Here is a 20031-nt window from a genome sequence, read left to right as displayed (position 1 = left end):
GTATCCAGCCTCCTCATCAATTCTCATTTAAAAGGGTTTTGTGGTTTAAAAAAAAAAAGAGCTTGGAAACCGTGGTTTTGCAGAGATTGAAGTTGAAAGTGCTGGGGAAACCCCAAGGGGTAGATGCGCACTGGGCAGCTGTTTCCTGGGCCACTGCTCTGTGGCTGGTGCTGCACAGGGCACTGGGGGTGATGAAGACAGACATGTGCCTGCCCCCAAAGAGCTCGGCAGTCACAAAAATACCGCAGTGTGGTGAGGCTCTGAGGAGACGTGCAGGCAGCTTTGGGACAGGAGGGCAATTAACCTGGGCTAAGGTGGTTTTTGTTTTTTTTTTAAGGTGGGGGGGGTGATCAGGGAAGGCTCCCTGGAAGAGGTGATGTTGGAATTGAGTTTTTAGAAGCAGTATTCAACTATCACTTTACCTTTCATATCTCTGCTACAGAATTTTTTAAAAAAATAATGTGGTTTAGCAAATTTGATTCCCATTTAACAATTTTTGTATAAATTGTTCAATGGCTTTGGTTACAATTCTCAGTGTGTCAGCATTCTCACTATTTTCATTCTGTTTTTTCTGTTTCCATTGACCTAGCTTCCCTTCCTCTTGTTGCCTTCTCTTATTTGCTTTTGGGTAGATGTTGACTGTTTGGTCTCATATAGTTCATTGTCGTTGTTTAAGGGAGCACATTACAGGTGATATTATTGATTTTATGAATCAATCTATTATTTGGCCGAAAGGTGACCTCCAGAAATAGCTTCAGTTCCAAGTTCATGCGTAGGATGGTCAGGCAGCAAGCCTGTGGGTGAAATGGGTGGGGAGAAAGCCTTGTCTCCCCTGCCACCCACATCACACACCACATGAGAGACTTTAGTCCCCCTAACCCCCAGTCAGCCAGTCTGGAGTGGCTCGTTCAGAGGGCCACAAGCAGTAGTGTGCTGGTAAATATTGAAGAACTGGTTCTTGGGGTCCCTAATCTGTGTGGTGTGAATACTCCCACTGTGACCGATTTCAAGCTATCAACTTAACAGCGCTGAATCCAGAGTTGGGAAGAGTTGTCACCATCAGGAAAAGAGGCACAGGGCCAGCATGAGTGGGCTTCTGTATTCTACTGGCAAAAGATACGGAAGCCCTGTCTCTGCCCCTGAGTGTTCCCGTTCTGTCGAGAGGCAAATCTCAGGCTCATGGGAACTGGCTAGTCCTAGGGCCAGTGGGGAAAGGGGATGGTATGACCCCCAGCCATTGTGGTGGTTTGGAAGGAATAACTGGGAACTTATTCACACTAAAATGTGAGTGACTGATTTAAGTCTGGCAAGGAAGGACTTGGCTGGTTCTCACCTGTGTCACCCTCCTTGCCCCAACATCCTCTCTCCTTGCAGACCCCATGCCCTCCCTGACCTCAATCCAGGTGCTGGAGAATGCGATGCCCATCACCTCCCAATACTGCGCTCCAGGGCATGCCTGCAGGTGGGCTTGGCTTCCTCCCTTCACCCCTAGGGCAGGTCCCCCCAGATGACTGATACCCAGATTCCGCCCCCCTCAGGGAGGAGCTTCCCCCACAAGGTGGGACAGCCCTCTCTAGGCTCCTGGGGGCTGAGGAATTGCTGGGGGAGGCTTCAGTAGGGTAGCCTGGGGCTGAGGAGCCAGCTTTGTCCCTTCAGGCCTGGGAACTTCACCTACCACATCCCTGTCAGCAGCAGCACCCCACTGCACCTCAGCCTGACCCTACAGATGAAGTGAGTGCTGGGGGCGGGGGGAGGTGCTCAGCATCCCTGTTTGGTCCCCTTCCCCCTAAACTGCCTGGGCCCACTGCAAGGGAACGTGATGGCGGCTCCTGCCCTGTGCTCAGACCTACCATCCTGAGGCTCTGCAGTGGCACATCTGTTTGGCCCTGTTTATTGCCTGCTTTGTGGTTAACTAGCTGCATGACCCTGGCAATCATTGCCCCTCTCGGCTTGTTTCTCTTCTGGAAAAGGGGGGCCCTGGCTCACAGGGGCTCTGAGGACTACATGGGATGGTGAATGGGAATGGGTTTGTACTGTCTAGGACTCTGTCATGCTTTGTTATCAGGCTGGGTGAAGATTCAGTAGCTTGTGGGGGTCTGGCTGGGAGGGAGCTGGGTTGAGGGACTCTGGAACTTCGTTATCCTGCTAACTGGGCCTCTCCTCAGCTCCTCCTCCCCCGTGTCTGTGGTGCTGTGCAGCCTGACATCAGAGGAGGAGCCGTGTGAGGAGGGGGGCTTCCCACAGAGCCTTCCCACCCACCAGAACACCCAGGTAGGGGGGACTAGCCAGGCCCCAGAGCCTCTTCTCTCCCAGCACAACTGGGTCCCCATATGGGTGGGGAAAGGGAGCCGGGAGTCAGAGTCAAGGCCGCTGCATAAGGAACATGAATCTGCCTTTGGGGCCTGGGCGTCTGCACCCTGGGGAGGGGCACCCACACATTCATTCATTCCACTTACTCCTGAGCCTCTCCCATCTGCCCCTGCCCTCACAGAGCCCCAGGAAAGGAGAGCATTCCGCAGGACCAGCATGGGATGGGTGCCGTGATGGGGATAGGCAGGGTGCTCTGGAGCCCATGGGAGGGAGAGCTGACCTGGCCTGGCCTGAGGGTCAGGTCAGCTGCCCTGGGAAAGTAATATTTAAGATGAGACCTGAAGGGGTCAGCCAGGGAAAGAAAAGTGAATTAGTAGAGATACAGAGACCAGGGGGAGGGGGGTAGAAGTGAAAACACGGTGAGGGCAGTGAGTCACGGGGAGGTGGAGTGTGTCCGGAGAGACAGGAAGGAGCCTGGACCTCAGACTCAGGTCAGGGAAGTGGCACCGTTAGAGCTGCCAGTTTGGAAGATCCCTCAGGCTACAACATGTAGAGAGGGCTACGTCTGGTCTGGAAACTGGATGTCTAGGCCCTGTCACCATCCTGCCCTTCACTGGCCACGTGACCAGAAGTTACAACTCTCCCTAACTTCTGACCCACCACTAGTTTCTCTTTGGGCATATAGTCCAGGGGAGGAGAAGACTCTTAGGACAAGTTAAGGGAAGCAGCGATGGTTCTTCCCACCCATCCATGTGTTTATTCAGCACATAGTGACTGGGGCTTCCTTTGTCCCAGGCTCTGTGCTGGGCCAGCTTGTAGAGGATAGAGGGATGAGTGCCCAGGAGAGCCCAGGCCTGTGGCCCACAGAGAGGAGAGAGCATGGGAAAGTAGAAGGCCAGCCCAGCCAGGTGCTCACTGGGCGTGGTGCACAGGCCGGAACCGCAGAACACAAGGTGAAGCCAAAGCCTCATGTAGCCGCTGAGGGAGCTCCCTACGGCTGGACCTCATGCCACCCTGAAAGGGAGAGAGCCTGTTAGACCTGGGTTTGAATCCCAGAGTGACTCCGTTTCCACATCTGTAAAAAAAAAAAAAAATTTTTTTTTTTTTTTTTGTAAGATGGGGGTAATAGCATTACCTCATTGGGTTATAGTGAAGACCTATGCCTGGAATATAGTGGCTGAGAGGGAAAGCAGTGGGAGACAAGACTAGAAAGGACGCAGGGACCAGGTGAGAGGCTGTGGACTTGGAAGAACCCAGCACAGAGGGTGGTCGCCATTACTCTCCAAAGCAGATCTGGCTGCCTCCCGTCTCCTGTCAAAGCTGTCTCTGCTTTTCCCCCTTCATAAAACTTGCCGCAGAACCCAGGGCTGCATGGCCATGGTGACAGAGATGCTGGTTGGGATGGGGCAGGGGCTATCCTGACCCCTCTCTCTGCTCTCTCCAGGGCACCTCCCACCAGTGGCCAGTAACCATCCTGTCCTTTCGCGAATTCACCTACCACTTCCGGGTGGCATTGCTGGTAAGCACGGGCACCCCATCTACCCTGGAGGGCCAGGCACCTAGAGCTGCAGTGTGTTGCCTGGGGGAGGAATGGAGAGTTTGCAGACCGTGTGGTAGAACTTGGGGCACGGTGTCAGGCAGTGTCAGCAGGGTGAGGGCCGACCCCCAGAGCTGGTCTCACCCGTTCTCGCTGCACTTCTTCCCAGGGTCAGGCCAACTGCAGCGCAGAGGCCCTGGTCCAGCCGGTCACAGACTACCACTTCCACTTCTACCGCCTGTGTGACTGAGCTGCCCTCCCCGAGGCAGCAGCACAGCAGGGACCAGGGGCCCCTGGGCCCCCCTTCCACACTGGATGCAGTGGTGTTACACTGGAGCTTGCACTGGCCAGCTCTCTGCTGGCCGCTGGAAGTCCCTCTGCAGAGACTGGAGCCAGGGCTTGGCCCTCCCCGTGACTGGTTGAACTGGAAGTCCTCACACTGGAGTTGCTGCTCCTGCTGGGAGCCCCTCACACACCACGGAGGGAGCCAGAGACAGACCTCTTGGGCCTGCCCGCCTGTCCCCTTCCTCAGGGCCAGGACAAGGCCCACTGATATCTGTCCAGATGTGGTGGTTCGAGGGCTAGCTTCAGGTGCCCTGGAGGCCAGGGGAAGCCTGTACCTTGATTTTTCCAGAGCCCACTCTCCCCTACCTCCCCTTTTGAGACTGGGAGCGACCCCTCTTTTGGGAGAGGACCTGCCTGCCTTTGAGATCAGCCGGGGGCTTGGATCCAACCTTCAGAGACTTGGCTGGACCCATGAGTCAAAGGAGGGCAGAGCCCTACCCGCGCAGCTGCTCCCTGGGGGGTGGCTTGGTACTGGACTTTTGGGGTTTGACTGTTACACTGGACTTGGACTTCTAAGCTTTAAGCATGGCTTAGGGGTTCTCATCTCCCTGGGAGAGCTTGGCTCCCAAGAGCCCTCAGGGCAGCTCAGCTCAGCTCTGGATGGGATGGGGATGACCATGTGCCTTATGTATCCCTTAGTGCCTGCCTGAAGCCACCCTTAGCCTTTCACAGGCCTGAACCAGTGGGCTGGGTAAGCTGTGGACCCTTGAACCTGGAGTGCCCTCCCGGAAGGGGAAGTTCCCTTGTGAGCCCCAGATGGTATTCCAGGGAAGTCCAGAATTCACAGTGGGTATCTATGACTCCATCACTCTGAGCAGTGAAGCAGGAATCCCTGCAAGACCATAGGTGGTCTTGGCTGGTGGGTGGAGGCAAATAGCTTTTGCTGTTATTAACCAAGTAATTACTAAAATGCACTTAAACCAGGGCAGGAGGGAGTGGGAGGATGGAGCTAGAAAGCCCAGAGGGGGTTAGAGCCCTGGGGTGACACTTGCAAAGACAAGGCAGTGACTCCCATCATCCTGTCTAGCCTAACCACCGCCAAGATGCTGGCCTCTCCTTCAGTCTTGTCTGCTAGTGACCTTCCTCAAAGCCTCCCTTGCTGGACTGGGACAGCCAAGCTGTGGGGACCCATGCTTGGCAATGGGCCCTACCTCTGTCCACCTTCCCAGGAGCAGAGTGGTGGGCTTGGGTTAGTGAAGACGTTTTATCTCAAACGCCAACTTCATTCACTTTCTGAGTGTGCGCCTGGAGCATTCTGAGACCACACTGAGGCTCGGAGAATGGGAATTATTTAGCCATGTCTGCCCTCGGTTCAAGGAGCCCTGGTGGTACAGTGGTTAAGCACTTGGCTGCTAACTGAAAGGTTGGCGGTTTGAACCCACCAACTACTCTGCAGGAGAAAGATAGGGCAATCTGCTTCCGTAAAGATTCATAGCCTTGGAAACCCTATGGGGGCAGTTCTACTCTGTCTATAGGGTTTCTATGAGTCAATTGACTTGATGGCAATGTTTTTTTTTGGTTTTGGCTCTGGGTTCAGAAACGGGGTTTGCTATCCTTGCCCTATGGTGTTCTGCCACCTCTTTGGGAACTGGGCCTTGCCCCATCCTACCTCTCATTCTCAGTTTGAATGGGGGGCTTTCTGGGGAAGCCAACCGAAGCAGCCTCTGAGCTGCAGGCCCCTCTGCCATGCATCTCAAAGCACTTACTGCCCCGATAGGGAAACATCTGGGGAATTAGGGTAGCAGGGATACCAGCCCCCCCCCCAATTTGTCTCCACCCCAGGTCTGACATAGGATGTGTGTGGTAGGGAGCCTAGCCTTACTTAGGACTATTCTCCCTCCTCCCACAGGGGGAGCCCTCCCTAGTGCCTCAACCCTGGGAGTCCACCCCTTGTAACAGGATTCTGGGACTTCCTCACTGCAGGGTGGATATTCTGGGCCTGCAGCCCCCAGTCCGTAACTGGGATGTGACCCTCTACCGCCCCCTGGAGCCCATCTGGACACAGCATTGCCCCAATCTGCTTAGCAGCTGGCTGTTTCCAGGCCTGGGAAAGGAGTCCTCAGTGCAGGGGTTGGGACTCCAAGCTGCTTGAGGGGGTCGACCTTGGACCAAAGTTGCCTTGTGCCCAAGGTAAAAGGGCTTCAGGAAGACACAGGGCCGCCAGGCTGGCGCTGAGGAGTGGGGGTTGGTCTCGGCTTCATCCCCCACCTGGGGTCCCCAGCCCATTCCTCCCTTCCCTTCTGTCAAGCTTCAAGCTGTACATAGGGCCTCGCGGTGCACAAATCCCCCTGCCCACACTCTCGCCCCAGTAAAAGCGTGCATGTGCATAGAGCACCCCTCCCCCAGTTAACTCCCAGTTCCTCTCCCTGAGCTTGGACTCGTATTTACCTTGTACCAGTTCTGAGGGGGGCAGCGAGGGAAGCAGCCCCAGGCCTGCTTGCTTCCTGTCCCTGGTTGTTTCTGGAGTAAATATACATATATAAATAAATGTATAAATACTGCTTTGTATCTGAGCTTGCCTCCTCATCTCTTGAGACCGTTATGGTGGGAGCTGGGGCCAAGTGGAACTCAAGATTCTTTCCAAGATGTCTGTATCTTGGGGGTTCTGCTAGGGATGCTCTGTAACCCATTATCCTTTTTGGCTTCAGAGTAGGGTTGGGGACAGGCCTTAGCAATCACTCCACTGGCCACCCCTCTCCCTTCACACAGACCTGCTGCTGCTCTACCTGGCTTAAGAGTAGCCACCTTTGGGTAAAGCCTTCTTAGAGGACAAGGGGAGTCTTACGAGGGTGCCCCAGCCCAGAGGAGGGTGGCTACATGTAGAGGAGGGGACCGGCCCAGGGCAGAGTTAATGGGTACTGGTCCCTAGAGGAGTTTGCTCTAGAAATGACAGAGAGGGCAGGCCTGGACTCTTCCTATTCACAGGCCAATGGCACAGATACCCTTCTCACACTCTCCTGACCCCTTGGAGCTTTCGGAAGGGCTGATGAGAAATGGGAAGGGGTGGGATTGGGGAAGTCATGTCGGTCCTGGCAGCACCCCACCCCCACAGGACACCAGACAGGACTGTCACACGTGTGCCTTTATTGTGAGCAGCAGGTGGGACAGCTCCAGCAACAATAAAAAAAAAAAAAAAAAAACCAATTTACAGAAGCAGGGATTCTGTGAAGCCGCCTGGTTGGTACCTGAAAGAAGAGAGGAGTATCAGAGTGAGACCAGTGACCACTTACTTTTCTCAATGAACCTCTACGCTCCTGGGGCACACCAAGGGCTGACAGACACACTCCTTTGAAGCTGACTGCCCACAGCCCATTCTTGGTGATCTTCTGTGGTTATCCGCAGCAAGTTTAAAGTCCCAGATCCTGGTTCCCTTCCAGGCACCCTCTTCAAGTCGCTACATCACCATGGGAAGCCTGTGCCCACATCTCCACAGAGCACATCTCCAGAACTGACAAACTGACCACACTTGGCTCAAATCCCCATTGTTGCTAGTTGCTGCCAGGTTGCTGGCGACTAACAGTGACCCCATGTGTTCTAGAGTAGAACTGCTCCATAGGGTTTTCACGGCTGTGACCTTTTGGAAGCAGATTGCCAGGCCTGTCTTCTCAGGTGCCCCTGGGTTCAAACCACCAACCTTTTGGCTAGTAGTCAAGTGCTTAATCATGTGTACCATCCAGGGACACCCATTAGGGATAGGGAAAGAGGCACATGTGCCTAGTGTCCCTGCAGAGTCTGTCTCTGTTAACCCCAGGTTAAGAGCATGAGGACTCTATTGAGGTGAGTGTGGAAAGGCTTTTCTAGGCTGTGCCTTGGAGGCTCAACCATACAACCCCAACATGGATCTTACCTTTGGGAGTCACACGTAGATGCCAACCCAGAGCAGCAGGAAGAGGACCCCAAAGCCCATGAAGAGTGAGGCCACCAAGGAGATGAGGAGCTCTTTGTAGATATCCCGCGTGTACTTGGTGGAGGTTACCTCGTAACTGGATTGGGCTATTAAGGAGATGCAAAGGGATGGACTGCAGGATGCAGGGAGCCTGGCCAGTGTAACGCTGGCTGAGCACTTTCTGGGAGGCTTGTCCAGCTCAGTGGAGCCAGGCAGAGCATCCCAAGAAATGCCCTGGACTATGGTGGTCCATCCCACCCCTCTACCGCCCATGAAGAAAATAAGGCCCAGGGGTTAGGATACTTAACCCCAGGCCACACAGCTAATGAGTGGTAGAGCTGGAACTAGCTCTCGGACCTCCTGACATCTGAGTGTACCTTTTCACCACCTTTCCAACTTCAAATCCCCTACCCCCAGCCTCCACTTCACCCAAGCCCTCTGCTCACTGTCCTAGAAATCTAAAGAGTGAACTGAGCTCACTTGAACTTGGAATATAAGGTCACAACCTGATCTTGGGCATCAACAGCCTTCCCCTGACCTCTTTACCTTTCCCCAGCCCCAACCCAATGTGCAAAACTGGCAGGGTGGTTTCTCCCTCAGCTTCCCACATCACTAACTCTGGCCCACTGGCCGCTCAGTGAAAGGATACACGAAGAACCAGGCAGTGAAAAACATGCCAATGGCCAACAGCACCACGGTGAGATGCGGGAAGACAGCTGGGTTCACTGGGCTGGTATACCTGCTCATGGCCTCGAGCTCCTAGGGAGGACATGAGATCACAGCCCTCAATCCCATGACTTCACCCTGGGAGGACTGGAGGATTAGCAAGAGCCTTGGGCTGCTGTGACTGCTAGAGATCCATTTCAGCTTGGGAAATGTGGAGATCTTTCAGGACCAACATCAAGTGATTCAATTTATGAATGACAATAATATCAACAATTACAATTGTATCCTCAGCTAAGATATGGCACTTTGTCTTTTCAATGACAGGAAGGGCAGCTGAGACACAGAAGGTGATTAGCTATAAATCAATGGTCCTAAAAATTTCCTGAGGACATTGACCCCTATGAAAACGTGATGAAAGTTATGGACTCTCTGCCTGGGAAAAGCACATAGAAGAAAAGTTTTTGCCTAAAGTTTTAGAGGATACAAGTCTAAAGACACCAAGCTAAGATCCCTGCTTAAGTCACAGAAATTGCACTGGTACCCGGCTCTCCACTTCTAATTCGGTATTTTTCCCACTACACTATTATGGTATCTCAGGATCCACAGGCAAAAGACATCAGTTAAAATTCTGGTTCTATCGATTAACGTGAGTCTCTGTAAGTGTTGTTGTTAGGTGCCAAAGACTCATACCCACTGCCATCGAGTCAATTCTGACTCATAGAGACCCTGTATACGACAAAATGAAACACTGCTTGGTCCTGTGCCATCCTCACAATCGTCGTTATGCTTGAGCCCAACTGTTGCAGCCACCAATCCATCTCGTTGAGGGTCTTTATCTTTTTCGATGACCCTCTAATTTACCAAGCGTGATGTCCTTCTCTAGAGTCAATGGCCTCCGTAAGTGGTTGTAATAATATCTATTTTGCAGGGTTGGTGTATGACTTAAGAAAGATGATGTATGGCAAAGCATCTAGCTCCGTGGCTGGCACAGAGTAGTGGCTCAGTGTTTTGTTTCCTTCCTAAGGTTATGGGGAGATAATGCCTGTGAAAGAGAGCTGTAACCATAAAGTTCTGCACACATGTTAAATTCCATTGTCACCCGTCAGCCAGTGCTTCTAGCACGCAGAACACAACTCGAGAGAAGTAAACCGACCCCATTGTTCTACGACACACTGCAATTCAATTCAGTAAACATTTATGCCCCCCTGAAAATGATAAAAACAATCGCTGCCATTTACCGAGCCTCTCATTGCAGGCTCCGTGTTTGGCACTGGGAGTACAAAGATGAATAAACATCATTCCAGAACGAGATACACGTCAGATGGAGGTCACTGGCAGGCGTGGCAGATAACAAAGAAGTCCATGAAACGTGGTAAGAGGTCTGCGCAGAGCTGTGGGAGCTCCCGGGAAAGAGCAGCCAAGTGCCTGAGAGTTGGAAATGCTTCACTAAGAAGACATGTGCCGGAGGCTTAACAGTATAAGTACGAGTTCGGCAGGGGGAAGAACTTTCCAGATAGAAATAACAGCTTGGGCAAAAGCGCCAAGGTATTAAGGGTGCACCCTACGCTCTCCCACCCTTACAAATCGTGCGTTCAGGAGCCCAATGCGATCAAAACCTCAACCTAAGAGTCCACAGCAGGGGCTTCCCTTTCCCACCCCTCAGTCTAAGCCGGAGGTTTCAGAAGCTTCCCGCCCCGTAGCTCTCGGGACTTAAAGTCTCCAGGAGAGAAAAGAGGTACTGGGCGGGTCCTAAAATGGTCCCCTCAACCCTCTCACCATCTTGCAGGACAGGGAACGCCGCCGCTTTGCCACCGGAAACACACGTCGACAGTAGGTAGCGTCCTGTCCAACAGGAAGAGGAAGTGCCTCAATGCAAGTGGCATTGTGGGTCTTGTAGTCCTGCAGTTTGGGCGGTAGTGGAAGCCGGAGTCACGGGGGTCTGGTGTGGACTTGAGGGAAGCAGTGGAGAAAAGCAGTTCAGAGTCGCCGATAACGTTTGTTCATAACGGCGGGATCGTTTGCCATGAGAGAAGCTGGCTGAGGGAGCCGGGGCCTGGACTACAATCCCCAGGAGGCTGTGCGCGGCGTATAGGTCACGTGAACGAGAGCGCGGGCTTTGGAAGACCGAGGTGCGTGAGGCTATTAGCGGCCGAGCTGAGGAGATTGTGGGTTTAGGATTGTTCTGGGCGACGTCCTCGGTCGATACCCGACGAAGTGCTAGTTGCCGAGGCCTTACACCCCAAACCCCAGGTGAGACCCTACGGGAAACACTCATGATAGCGGCGGGGTCCGCTTTGCAACGCTTCTGTGGGGCCGGGTCTTCCGGGCGGAGGCGAGAGCGCGCGGGCTTCGCATTCAGGCAGTCCCGCCACTTTCCCGCCTTGAGATTTGAACGGTTCGGGTAACCTCAGAACCCTTCCTTTTTCACCTGTGGGAAGAGGGTAATAACTTCCACCTTGTGGGGTCGCTACGTGTTTTTACTAAGGTCCTGGGTGAGAAACTTTTTTAAACTTCGCTCGTGTTCACTTCTGTGGGCCCTTTTCCTGCCTACTTCTGTGGGATGCTGTGGGAGAATAACACCCTTTTAGTGCACGTTCTAGGAGCCCTGGTTGCGCAGTGGTTCAGCGGTCGGCCGCCAACCGAAAGGTCGGCGGTTCCAACCCACCGGCCGCTCCGTGGGAGAAGGATGTGGCAGTCTGCTCCCGTAAAGATTACAGCCTAGGAAACCCAGTGGGGCAGTTCTGCTCTGCCCTGTAGGGCCGCTCTGAGTCGGATTGGACTCGACAGCCACGGGTTAGTGTACATTCCAGCGAGGCAGCCAACCTGAGGCCTCAACCGAAGGTCTGAATGGATTTTGGATGGGAAACATTTACAGAGCTTATAATGTGTAACGGGACTTTTACGGTTATTATCTCAGTTAACCGTTGCAGTAATCCTGCATGACAGGTGTGCTTGTCACTCTTATAGATGAGAAGACTGAATTTACATATCTTAGTAATGTCGCCCCCAAAACCCATGGCTGTCAAGTAGATTCCGATTCATAGCGACCCTATAGGCCAGGGTAGAACTGCCCCGTAGGGTTTCCAAGTAGCCGCTGGTGGATTCCAACTGCTGACCTTTTAGTTAGCAGCTGATCGCACAGATAGTAAATGCTGGAGCCTAGGGTCAAGGCCAGAGCTTTTGCCACTGCTATTCACAGGGCAAGGGTTCCTTGGTGGCACAGAGAATTTGTGCTAGACAACTAAAGGTTGGCCATTTGAAACCATCCAGTGATGCTGCGGAAGAAAGGCCTGGCAGTCTGCTTCCATAAATATTACTGCCAAGAAAACCCTATAGAGCAGTTCTACTCTGTAACACATGGGGTCACCCTGAGTTGGAATGGACTCGACAGCAACAGGTTTGGTTTGTTTTATTCACAGGGGAACTAAAGGGAGTTGGATCTTGAAGGAGGGATGGGTAAGAGGATGGTGGGAGAGCACAGCTGAACAAGAGTGAGAAAGGGCAAGCCTACTTCAGCCTTGGAAACCCTGGTGGCGTAGTGGTTAAGAGTTCAGCTGCTAACCAAAAGGTTGGCAGTTTGAATCCACCAGGCACTCCTTGGAAACCCAGTGGGGCAATTCTGCTCTATCCTGTTGGGTCGCTATGAGTTGGAATTGACTCAGCAGCAATGGGTTAGGTTTTGGATGTAAACCTTTCTACTGGGTTTCAAGACTGTAAAGGTAGCTTGGGAACCAGAGCATGGAAGGTGCTGAGGTGTTTGGGCTTAATTAGGAGGAGGAATGTAACAGGTTACTTACGCTTTAGAAAGAACCCTGTGAAGGAAGAATGAGAAAAATTAAGAGCCTTAGTACAACATTTCTTAGAATGTTGGAAGCATACCACCAGTGGTGCAAGATGACTTTAACTGGCACCAAAAAAAATTTTTTGATAGTTATACACTTAACACATATGAAAATATAACTGATATAACAGATATTACTGCTTTTAAGATGAGTTCTCTTTTTCAACTTAGTTAAACAAAAAAATGTCCCTTGAAGGAAACTTTTAAGTTAATGAAAGTACAGGATTTAATCACGTATGGCAAAACCTGTGAAGGTGGTTTGGGCCTGGCCGAAGTTTAAGGCTGAGGAAAGATTTGATAAGGGGCCTGAACCACAGAAGTGCAGTGGTAGGCTGAGTGACACAGTACGCCAGACCCCTAGATTAGGACCTGGGGTGGGGTACAAGCCGTTGACTTCACATTTCAGATCTAGTGATGGAGAGAAAATTCGAAGGGAGAAGACTGAAAACTCTTAGCAACGTCCTAATAAAAGTAGCAGCTCTTCAGTGCTGAGGGGCTCCTGAAGGGAGCAGGGTGGGAGAGCCACATTACCCTCATTCAGATATGTTGTTGTTGCCAACTCTGCAGGGCTGCTAAGAGGAGGTAAGCTAGAGGATTGAGTTGGGGGTGTTTAACAACTGGTGTAAAGACACAAAGAAGGAGTAAACATTTTCAGTGATTGGCAGGAAGGTAGATACTCATTGTTAGTTGTTTATTTGATTACTTTATACATCTGGCTGTGTATTATGGTTGCTTCTGTACCTATCTCATTTCGCCTTCTTCATTTAGCTGACATTTGCCTGTCCTCCTGGGCACAGTTCTGCCATTATGATCCCTGAACAACTCAAGCTAAGCCCAGCACTCCGCTGGACTTACATGGTCCTTGATGCAGACATATGTTGTAGCCCTCATTTCATGCTAGATTATGCCACTGCTTTATCCAAAAAACCTGAAGCCCCTCAAGGACGTCAACATCGTGTTATTCCTCTTTGCACTCAGTTCAGTTGCTGATACTCAGTTCGCCTTAGTTAATATTCATTGAATGAATGTTCCTGCGAGACCATAAGTTTCTCGAGAGTGGGAACTATGTCTTGTTCATCTTTTCAGCGTCGGCAGTGCTGACTGAATTTGGTGCAATAGCACCAATTATAACCCTTGCTCCTTTTATGTCATTAAAGTTCCTCCTTCTCTTAATCACTTTTTTTTAGCTGCCTCCTCTGTGTTGCCATGGGAATTCAAGGCCTGGCCAAACTGATTGCTGATGTGGCCCCCGGCGCCATCCGCGAGAATGACATCAAGAGCTACTTTGGCCGCAAGGTGGCCATCGATGCCTCCATGAGCATTTATCAGTTCCTGATTGCTGTTCGCCAGGGTGGTGATGTGCTGCAGAACGAGGAGGGCGAGACCACCAGCCACCTGATGGGCATGTTCTACCGTACCATCCGCATGATGGAGAATGGCATCAAGCCTGTGTATGTCTTTGATGGCAAGCCACCACAGCTCAAGTCGGGTGAGCTGGCCAAACGCAGTGAGCGACGGGCTGAGGCCGAGAAGCAGCTGCAGCAGGCTGAGGCTACTGGGGCAGAGGAGGAGGTGGAAAAGTACACCAAGCGGCTGGTGAAGGTCACCAAGCAGCACAACGATGAGTGCAAGCAACTGCTGGGCCTCATGGGCATTCCGTACCTTGATGCACCCAGTGAGGCGGAGGCCAGCTGTGCTGCCCTGGTGAAGGCTGGCAAAGTCTATGCTGCGGCCACTGAGGACATGGACTGCCTGACCTTTGGCAGCCCTGTGCTCATGCGGCACCTGACTGCCAGTGAGGCCAAGAAGCTGCCCATCCAGGAATTCCACCTGAGCCGAATTCTGCAGGAGCTGGGCCTGAATCAGGAGCAGTTTGTGGATCTGTGCATCCTCCTGGGCAGCGACTACTGTGAGAGCATCCGGGGCATTGGGCCCAAGCGGGCTGTAGACCTCATCCAGAAACATAAGAGCATCGAGGAGATTGTGCGGCGGCTTGACCCCAACAAGTACTCTGTGCCAGAAAACTGGCTCCACAAAGAGGCCCAGCAGCTCTTTCTGGAGCCCGAAGTGCTGGACCCAGAGGCTGTGGAGCTGAAGTGGAGTGAGCCAAACGAAGAAGAGCTGGTCAAGTTCATGTGTGGTGAAAAGCAGTTCTCTGAGGACCGAATCCGCAATGGGGTCAGGCGGCTGTGCAAGAGCCGCCAGGGCAGCACCCAGGGCCGCCTGGATGATTTCTTCAAGGTGACGGGCTGTCTCTCTTCAGCCAAGCGCAAGGAGCCAGAACCCAAGGGATCCGCTAAGAAGAAGGCAAAGACTGGGGTAGCAGGGAAGGCAAAGGCTGGGGCAGCAGGGAAGGCAAAGGCTGGGGCAGCAGGGAAGGCAAAGGCTGGGGCAGCAGGGAAGTTCAAAAAGGGGAAATAAAACACGTATTTTCCCCCATTATACCTCCTTAGCCCGGAATATTTGCCTCGTACCCTCAAAAGCTAGAATTAGAGCAACCTCCGTCAGGGTGCGGAGAAATTCCATTGCTTCTCCCCCACTGTCTTTCTCAGCATTGCTTTCCCATTGTGATTCTCAGCATTGCTTTTCCTTTTTTGACTTGATCATGGAGCAGGACGGCCACTGAGGTGCTTTGTTCTTTGTTTGCTCAGGAAAGTATCTCAGGCTCAAACCACTTCTCGGGCAGTTTAATGGACAGTGAGTGGATCCATTGTTATATGAAAGTGATGAAGGAGCCCTGGTGGCCCAGTGGTTTTTGAGAAAGGAAAGGGAGATGAATGGTAGAGACAAAAGACTAGGTGAGTTATTTCCTTGCTGGCCAACTAGTGCCAGATGGGAGGTGATAGTGGAACCAGACTGCTGCTCTCCCTAGTTCAGTGTGGATCCCACCTGAACAACAGCCATCAGGAAGACCAAATCTTCACAAATGTGAAGAGCTACTGAGAAATAACAGGCAGAGAGCAGGAGTCCCTGAAGTTGGCAGTAAGGGTTGGCTTATTGGCTGTGTGTCTGGGGGTGGGCAGAAGCTTGAACCTGCTATGTAATTTGAGTCTTTACAGTGGTTGTTCACAGGAATAAGAGATGTTATACTCACGGCCTCTGAGGTGATCAACCAAGTTGAGACTTTGGGATAAAATGCTGGTTTCTACAATGTTTTTGTTTCAAAGATATGAGAGGAAGAAAGTCAATAAAATTATAAAAGTAACTGGAATGTCATGTTCTTCGAGAACATTTGAAAACGCTAGAGAACCCCAGTCTCCAGACAGAATGTAATATTCTGCTTTTTACCCCAAGGTAACTTGCTGGACTTGTACCTTATTAGCAATAGGTGGTTTGAGTGGCCACAAGGTGGCACCATGTCCCATAGAATGGCCACAGCAGATAATGGTGATATCTCAGCCATTTGAAGGATGCCTATTTTATCTTAATTTGCTGGGAAGAGTTTTAATAAATTGAGTGGATTTCTAGTTTCCACCTAATCTGTGTAAGATAAAGGAACTCATTTGAAAAAGCCTCACAATTTTTTTTTTTTAACTCTTTAATACTTTAGATGAAGGTTTATAGGGCAAACTAGTTTCTCATTAAACAGTTAATAGTTACATTGTTTTGTGACACGGTTAACAACCCCACAACATGTCAGCACTCTCCCCTTTTCGACCTTGGGTTCCCCATTACCAGCTTTGCTGTCCCTCCTGCGTTCTCATCCTTGCCCCTGGGTTGGTGTGCCCACTTAATCTCATCTTGTTGTATGGGCCTGTCTAATCTTTGGCTAAAGGGTGAACTTCAGGAGTGGTTTCATAACTGAGCTATCAGGGCATCTGGGGGCCATACTCTAGGGGTTTCTCCAGTCTGCCAGACCAGTAAGTCTGGTTGTTTTTGTGTGTTAGAATTTTGCTCTAGAATTTTCTCCCTGCCCTCTATTGTGATCCCTGTCAGAGCAGTTTGTGGTGGTAGCTGGGCATCATCTAAAAGTCTCAAAATTTAGATCACGTACTCAAAGTTGTTGTTAGATGCCTTTGAGTCTGTTCAGTTCCGACTCATAGTGACTCGTACTACAAAGAACAAGACGCTGCCCAGTTCTGCGCCATCCTCACAATTGTTGGTGTGTTTGAACACGTTGTTGCAGCCACTGTGTCAGTCCATCTTGTTGAGGGTCTTCCACCTTTTTGCTGACCCTCTACCAAGCATGATGTCCTCCAGGGACTGGTCCCTACTGATAACATGTCTAAAGTGTGTAAGATGAAGTCTAACCATCCTTGCTTCTAAGGAGGATTCTAGCTGTACTTCTTTCAGGACAGATTTGTTTGTTCTTCTGGCAGTCCATGGTATATTCAGTATTCTTTGCCAACACCATAATTCAGAGGCATCAATTCTTCTTTGGTCTTTCTTATTTATTGTCCAGTTTTGCATGCACATGAAGTGATTGAAAATATTCATGGCTTGGGTCAGGCACACCTTGGCCCTCAAAGTGACATCTTTGCTTTTTAACACTTTAAAGAGGTCTTTTGCGCAGATTTGCCTAATGCAATATGTCATTCTTGACTGCTGCTTCCATGGACATTGTTTGTGGAGCCAAGTAAAGCTAAATCTTTGACTACTTCAATCTTTTCTCCGTTTATCTTGTTGCTTATTGGTCCAGTTGTGAGGATTTTTGTTTTACGTTGAGGTGTAATCCATAGTAAAGGCTGTAGTCTTTGATCTTCATCAGTAAGTGTTTTAAGTCTTCTTCGCTACTCCATAGCATCCAAGTATTTACCAGTTTGGTAAGTTATGAAGGCTGCCATTCAGAGTCACTCTCTGGTTCTTTTTATGACGTCAGATTCATGTTGGTGTATCTTGTAGAGAGATAATGTTTTGTACTCAGTTTTTATAATCCTGATGAAGCTTGCAGGGGTGGCTGTCCTATTTGAGTTTTTCATTGTTAGCATTCCTACTATCACTGCCATTTGTAGTTAACAAGGACAATTGTCTGAAATTTAAGTTGGCAGTGTCTTAACAGGTTTCAAATCTTTAAATGTAACAACGCATTTTTCAAGTACAGCCTTACACAGACTCTCTAGGACGTAAGAGCTCTGGTTGAAGCAGGAGTGGGATGTAGTCTCTCAGCAGCCACCTCATAACTAGTAGACTAAAAACTGATGGTGCAGTTCTACAGTGAAACGTGAGTTCCTGAGAGCAGGCATCTTGTTCACTGTTGTATCTCTAGTAGTTGCTGAATGAAACTGATTTTCCTAGTTTGAACCAAGCCACAGAACTTACGTTTTCTGAGTAATTTGATTCTAGGCTTGCAGTAATGGTGATAGGGCCCAGGGTGGTGAGACTTCTTGAATTATCTCCTCAGTGCAGCTGCTCTAGTTAATTAGGGCTAGTACCCTGTGGTAGTGAAAACATGTAGTGGTTTGTTTTTTGAACTGTTGAATTGCTTAACTTCGGGCACATTGCGGGAAAATCAATTCTGCCTGTATTTTTATTTCACATGTTCTAATATTGATACGTGAGGAGCTCTGGTGGCGCAGTGGTTAAGTGCTTGGGTTGCTAACTGAAAGGTCAGCGGTTCAAATCCATCAGCGGCTCTGCGGGAGAAAGATTTGACAGTCTGCGCCCATAAAGATAATAGCCTTGGAAACCCTGTGGGGCAGTTATACCCTGCCCGATACAGTCACTGAGTCGTAGTCAACTTGACGGCAGTCAGTTTTGTTTTTAATATTGACAGCAGGGAACCCTGGTGGTGCAATGGTTAAGTGCTTGGCTGCTAACAGAAAGGTTGGCTGTTCCAACCCACCCAGTGGCTCGGTGGGAGGAAAAGCTGGTGATCTGCTTCCATAGAGATTACAGCCTAGGGAACCCTATGGAGTTCTTCTCTGTCACATGGGGTTGCTGTGCGTGAAAAATCGATTCAGCAACACCTAACAATAATATTGACACCTGGGGTCACCGTGAGTTGGAGTGAACTCCATGGCCACTGGTAATACTGTTCTCGCTCAGAGAGGAGAGCCATCCTAGTAGGATGGAGGGTTAAAAAGGCATTGCTTTGCCATCAAACTCTGAAGCATTTTTCCTGCAAAGATTGAGACAGATAGGATTTATGGAGACTACTGAGACTAGAAATGAATTTAGAAGTACAAAATGGAAAACTGAAGGATAAAAGCGTGAGGGAAGTAGGAGGAAATGGTGCAATAAAACCTGACAAGTGTGATCAGGTAGTCTAGCACATGGACGTACGGGAACAGGATGTCATGGGAAGGAGTTGGCTTTGCTTTTTCCTCGCCTGCTCTTGCCTTGGTGTTTTTTGGAGGGCCCTGATGCTCCTTCCTCAGACCTAGGGGCTTATACAAGAGGAGGGGGGGTTGTCTTTGCAGTGACTTGTGTTCAGAAAGTAGAGGCGCCAGGGAGTCCTGGGCACGCACGCATAGAAGGTCCTCAGAGATTACAAAGGAACAGCCTTCATTTGGTCAAAACTAGCTTTATTTTTCAGCTTTACTTCATCATAATGTGGTAACAAAACTGGCACATACAAAAAGGATAATGATACCAGGACTAATTAAAACGCCTCCAGCCAGGTGGTAGGAAGATAGAAATAACAAAGGTAAATGTAGAAGTTGGAGTAAAAAGGAGTTCAAATGTTAGTTCTGCAGTGACCCATGTGGCTGGAGGTTCCTTTTCCTCTCTGAGCCTATTTTCTCGTGTCAGGGTTTGGAATTAAGATCTCTCATGTTAATACTATAGCAGTCTGAAACTTCTGTCAACAGCGTGTCCCTTTGTGGCCGTGTGAGAGACCACTGGTATAGACTGAGGAGAGAAGTCCACTGTGGTTGAGATGCTCCGAGAACTTGGTCTGGGCTCAGTAGAGCCTCAATGGTGTTTCCTCACATTGGGGAGCCTGGGACCCATGGCCAGATGGCTTGGGCAGGCTGATGACACCCATACCCAGATCTTAGGTGGCAGGAAACAGGGATGGGGAAGGATCAGAGCCTGTTCTGGAGTGCTGAAGCCAATGAACGCAGAACTCCGCAATTCCGATCATAATTTTTCTACCGTGTTTTCCAGCTCGGCAATTCTAAATCTGCCCAAATGCAGACAGGTCTGAACCCTTCTTCCACCTGCATTCCCCGAACTCTCCCCCCTCCCTCCCTCCCCACCCCATTTGTTTTGGCAGGCCTCCCAGAAATGGACAGCCTCTCCAGAGGTGGTGGTGCCCCTAAGCCCGCCCTGACATGCCTTCAGTACCCTTGTCTTCCTGTCTGCCAGTCCCTCCCAAAACTAAATGCGACCTCTTCTAGCGCTCTGCCTTTTCCTTCCAGTGTCCAAAATGCTACGTTTAGAGTGGTGCAGTTGACCAGGTGAAGAAACAGTTCCTTCACCTGGATTGAAAGGCTGTGGGCTTGGGGAGGGGGAGGAGGTTGTGAAGCTGATAAGCCTCGGGAGGAAGGGGAGACTCCTGGGCAC

At 50.6% G+C, this 20031-nt stretch overlaps 3 protein-coding genes across 7 annotated transcripts in view; 2 read left to right on the top strand and 1 right to left on the bottom strand.

Moving 5' to 3' along the window:
* The window catches only part of MYRF (myelin regulatory factor), a 38247-nt gene extending 31552 nt beyond the window's left edge, over positions 1 to 6695 (top strand). For all 3 annotated transcript variants that reach the window (XM_064287939.1, XM_064287938.1, XM_064287940.1), the window contains 5 exons: positions 1375 to 1462; positions 1657 to 1731; positions 2166 to 2271; positions 3755 to 3829; positions 4017 to 6695. In XM_064287939.1, the coding sequence (XP_064144009.1) occupies positions 1375 to 1462; positions 1657 to 1731; positions 2166 to 2271; positions 3755 to 3829; positions 4017 to 4097 (425 nt within the window). In that variant the 3' untranslated portion in view covers positions 4098 to 6695. The remainder of the gene's footprint in view (positions 1 to 1374; positions 1463 to 1656; positions 1732 to 2165; positions 2272 to 3754; positions 3830 to 4016) is intronic.
* Positions 6696 to 7259: 564 nt separating this feature from the next.
* Positions 7260 to 10600, bottom strand: TMEM258 (transmembrane protein 258). Of its 2 annotated transcripts, none has more exons than XM_010599118.3 (4): positions 10521 to 10600; positions 8728 to 8837; positions 8040 to 8175; positions 7260 to 7377 (listed from the first exon to the last, which is right to left on the bottom strand). In XM_010599118.3, exons 1-3 carry the CDS (start codon positions 10521 to 10523, stop codon positions 8049 to 8051), a joined length of 240 nt encoding a protein of 79 aa, XP_010597420.1. In that variant the 5' UTR covers positions 10524 to 10600; the 3' UTR covers positions 7260 to 7377; positions 8040 to 8048. The 2 variants fall into 2 exon arrangements, with proteins under 2 accessions (XP_010597420.1, XP_010597419.1); XM_010599117.3 differs by lacking the exon at positions 10521 to 10600 and adding an exon at positions 9983 to 10501.
* Positions 10577 to 19038, top strand: FEN1 (flap structure-specific endonuclease 1). Of its 2 annotated transcripts, none has more exons than XM_064287942.1 (2): positions 10577 to 10873; positions 13773 to 19038. In XM_064287942.1, the coding sequence occupies exon 2, from the start codon at positions 13792 to 13794 to the stop codon at positions 15004 to 15006; it is 1215 nt and encodes a 404-aa protein (XP_064144012.1). In that variant the 5' UTR covers positions 10577 to 10873; positions 13773 to 13791; the 3' UTR covers positions 15007 to 19038. The 2 variants fall into 2 exon arrangements, with proteins under 2 accessions (XP_064144012.1, XP_010597418.2); XM_010599116.3 differs by having other exon boundaries at positions 10582 to 10994.
* The last annotated feature ends 993 nt before the right edge of the window (positions 19039 to 20031 follow it).

The sequence above is a fragment of the Loxodonta africana genome, chromosome 7 (assembly GCF_030014295.1).
Source record: "Loxodonta africana isolate mLoxAfr1 chromosome 7, mLoxAfr1.hap2, whole genome shotgun sequence".
Taxonomy (NCBI): domain Eukaryota; kingdom Metazoa; phylum Chordata; class Mammalia; order Proboscidea; family Elephantidae; genus Loxodonta; species Loxodonta africana.
The sequence above is the reverse complement of the archived record's forward strand: the minus strand, read 5'-3'. Positions and strand labels throughout refer to the sequence as shown.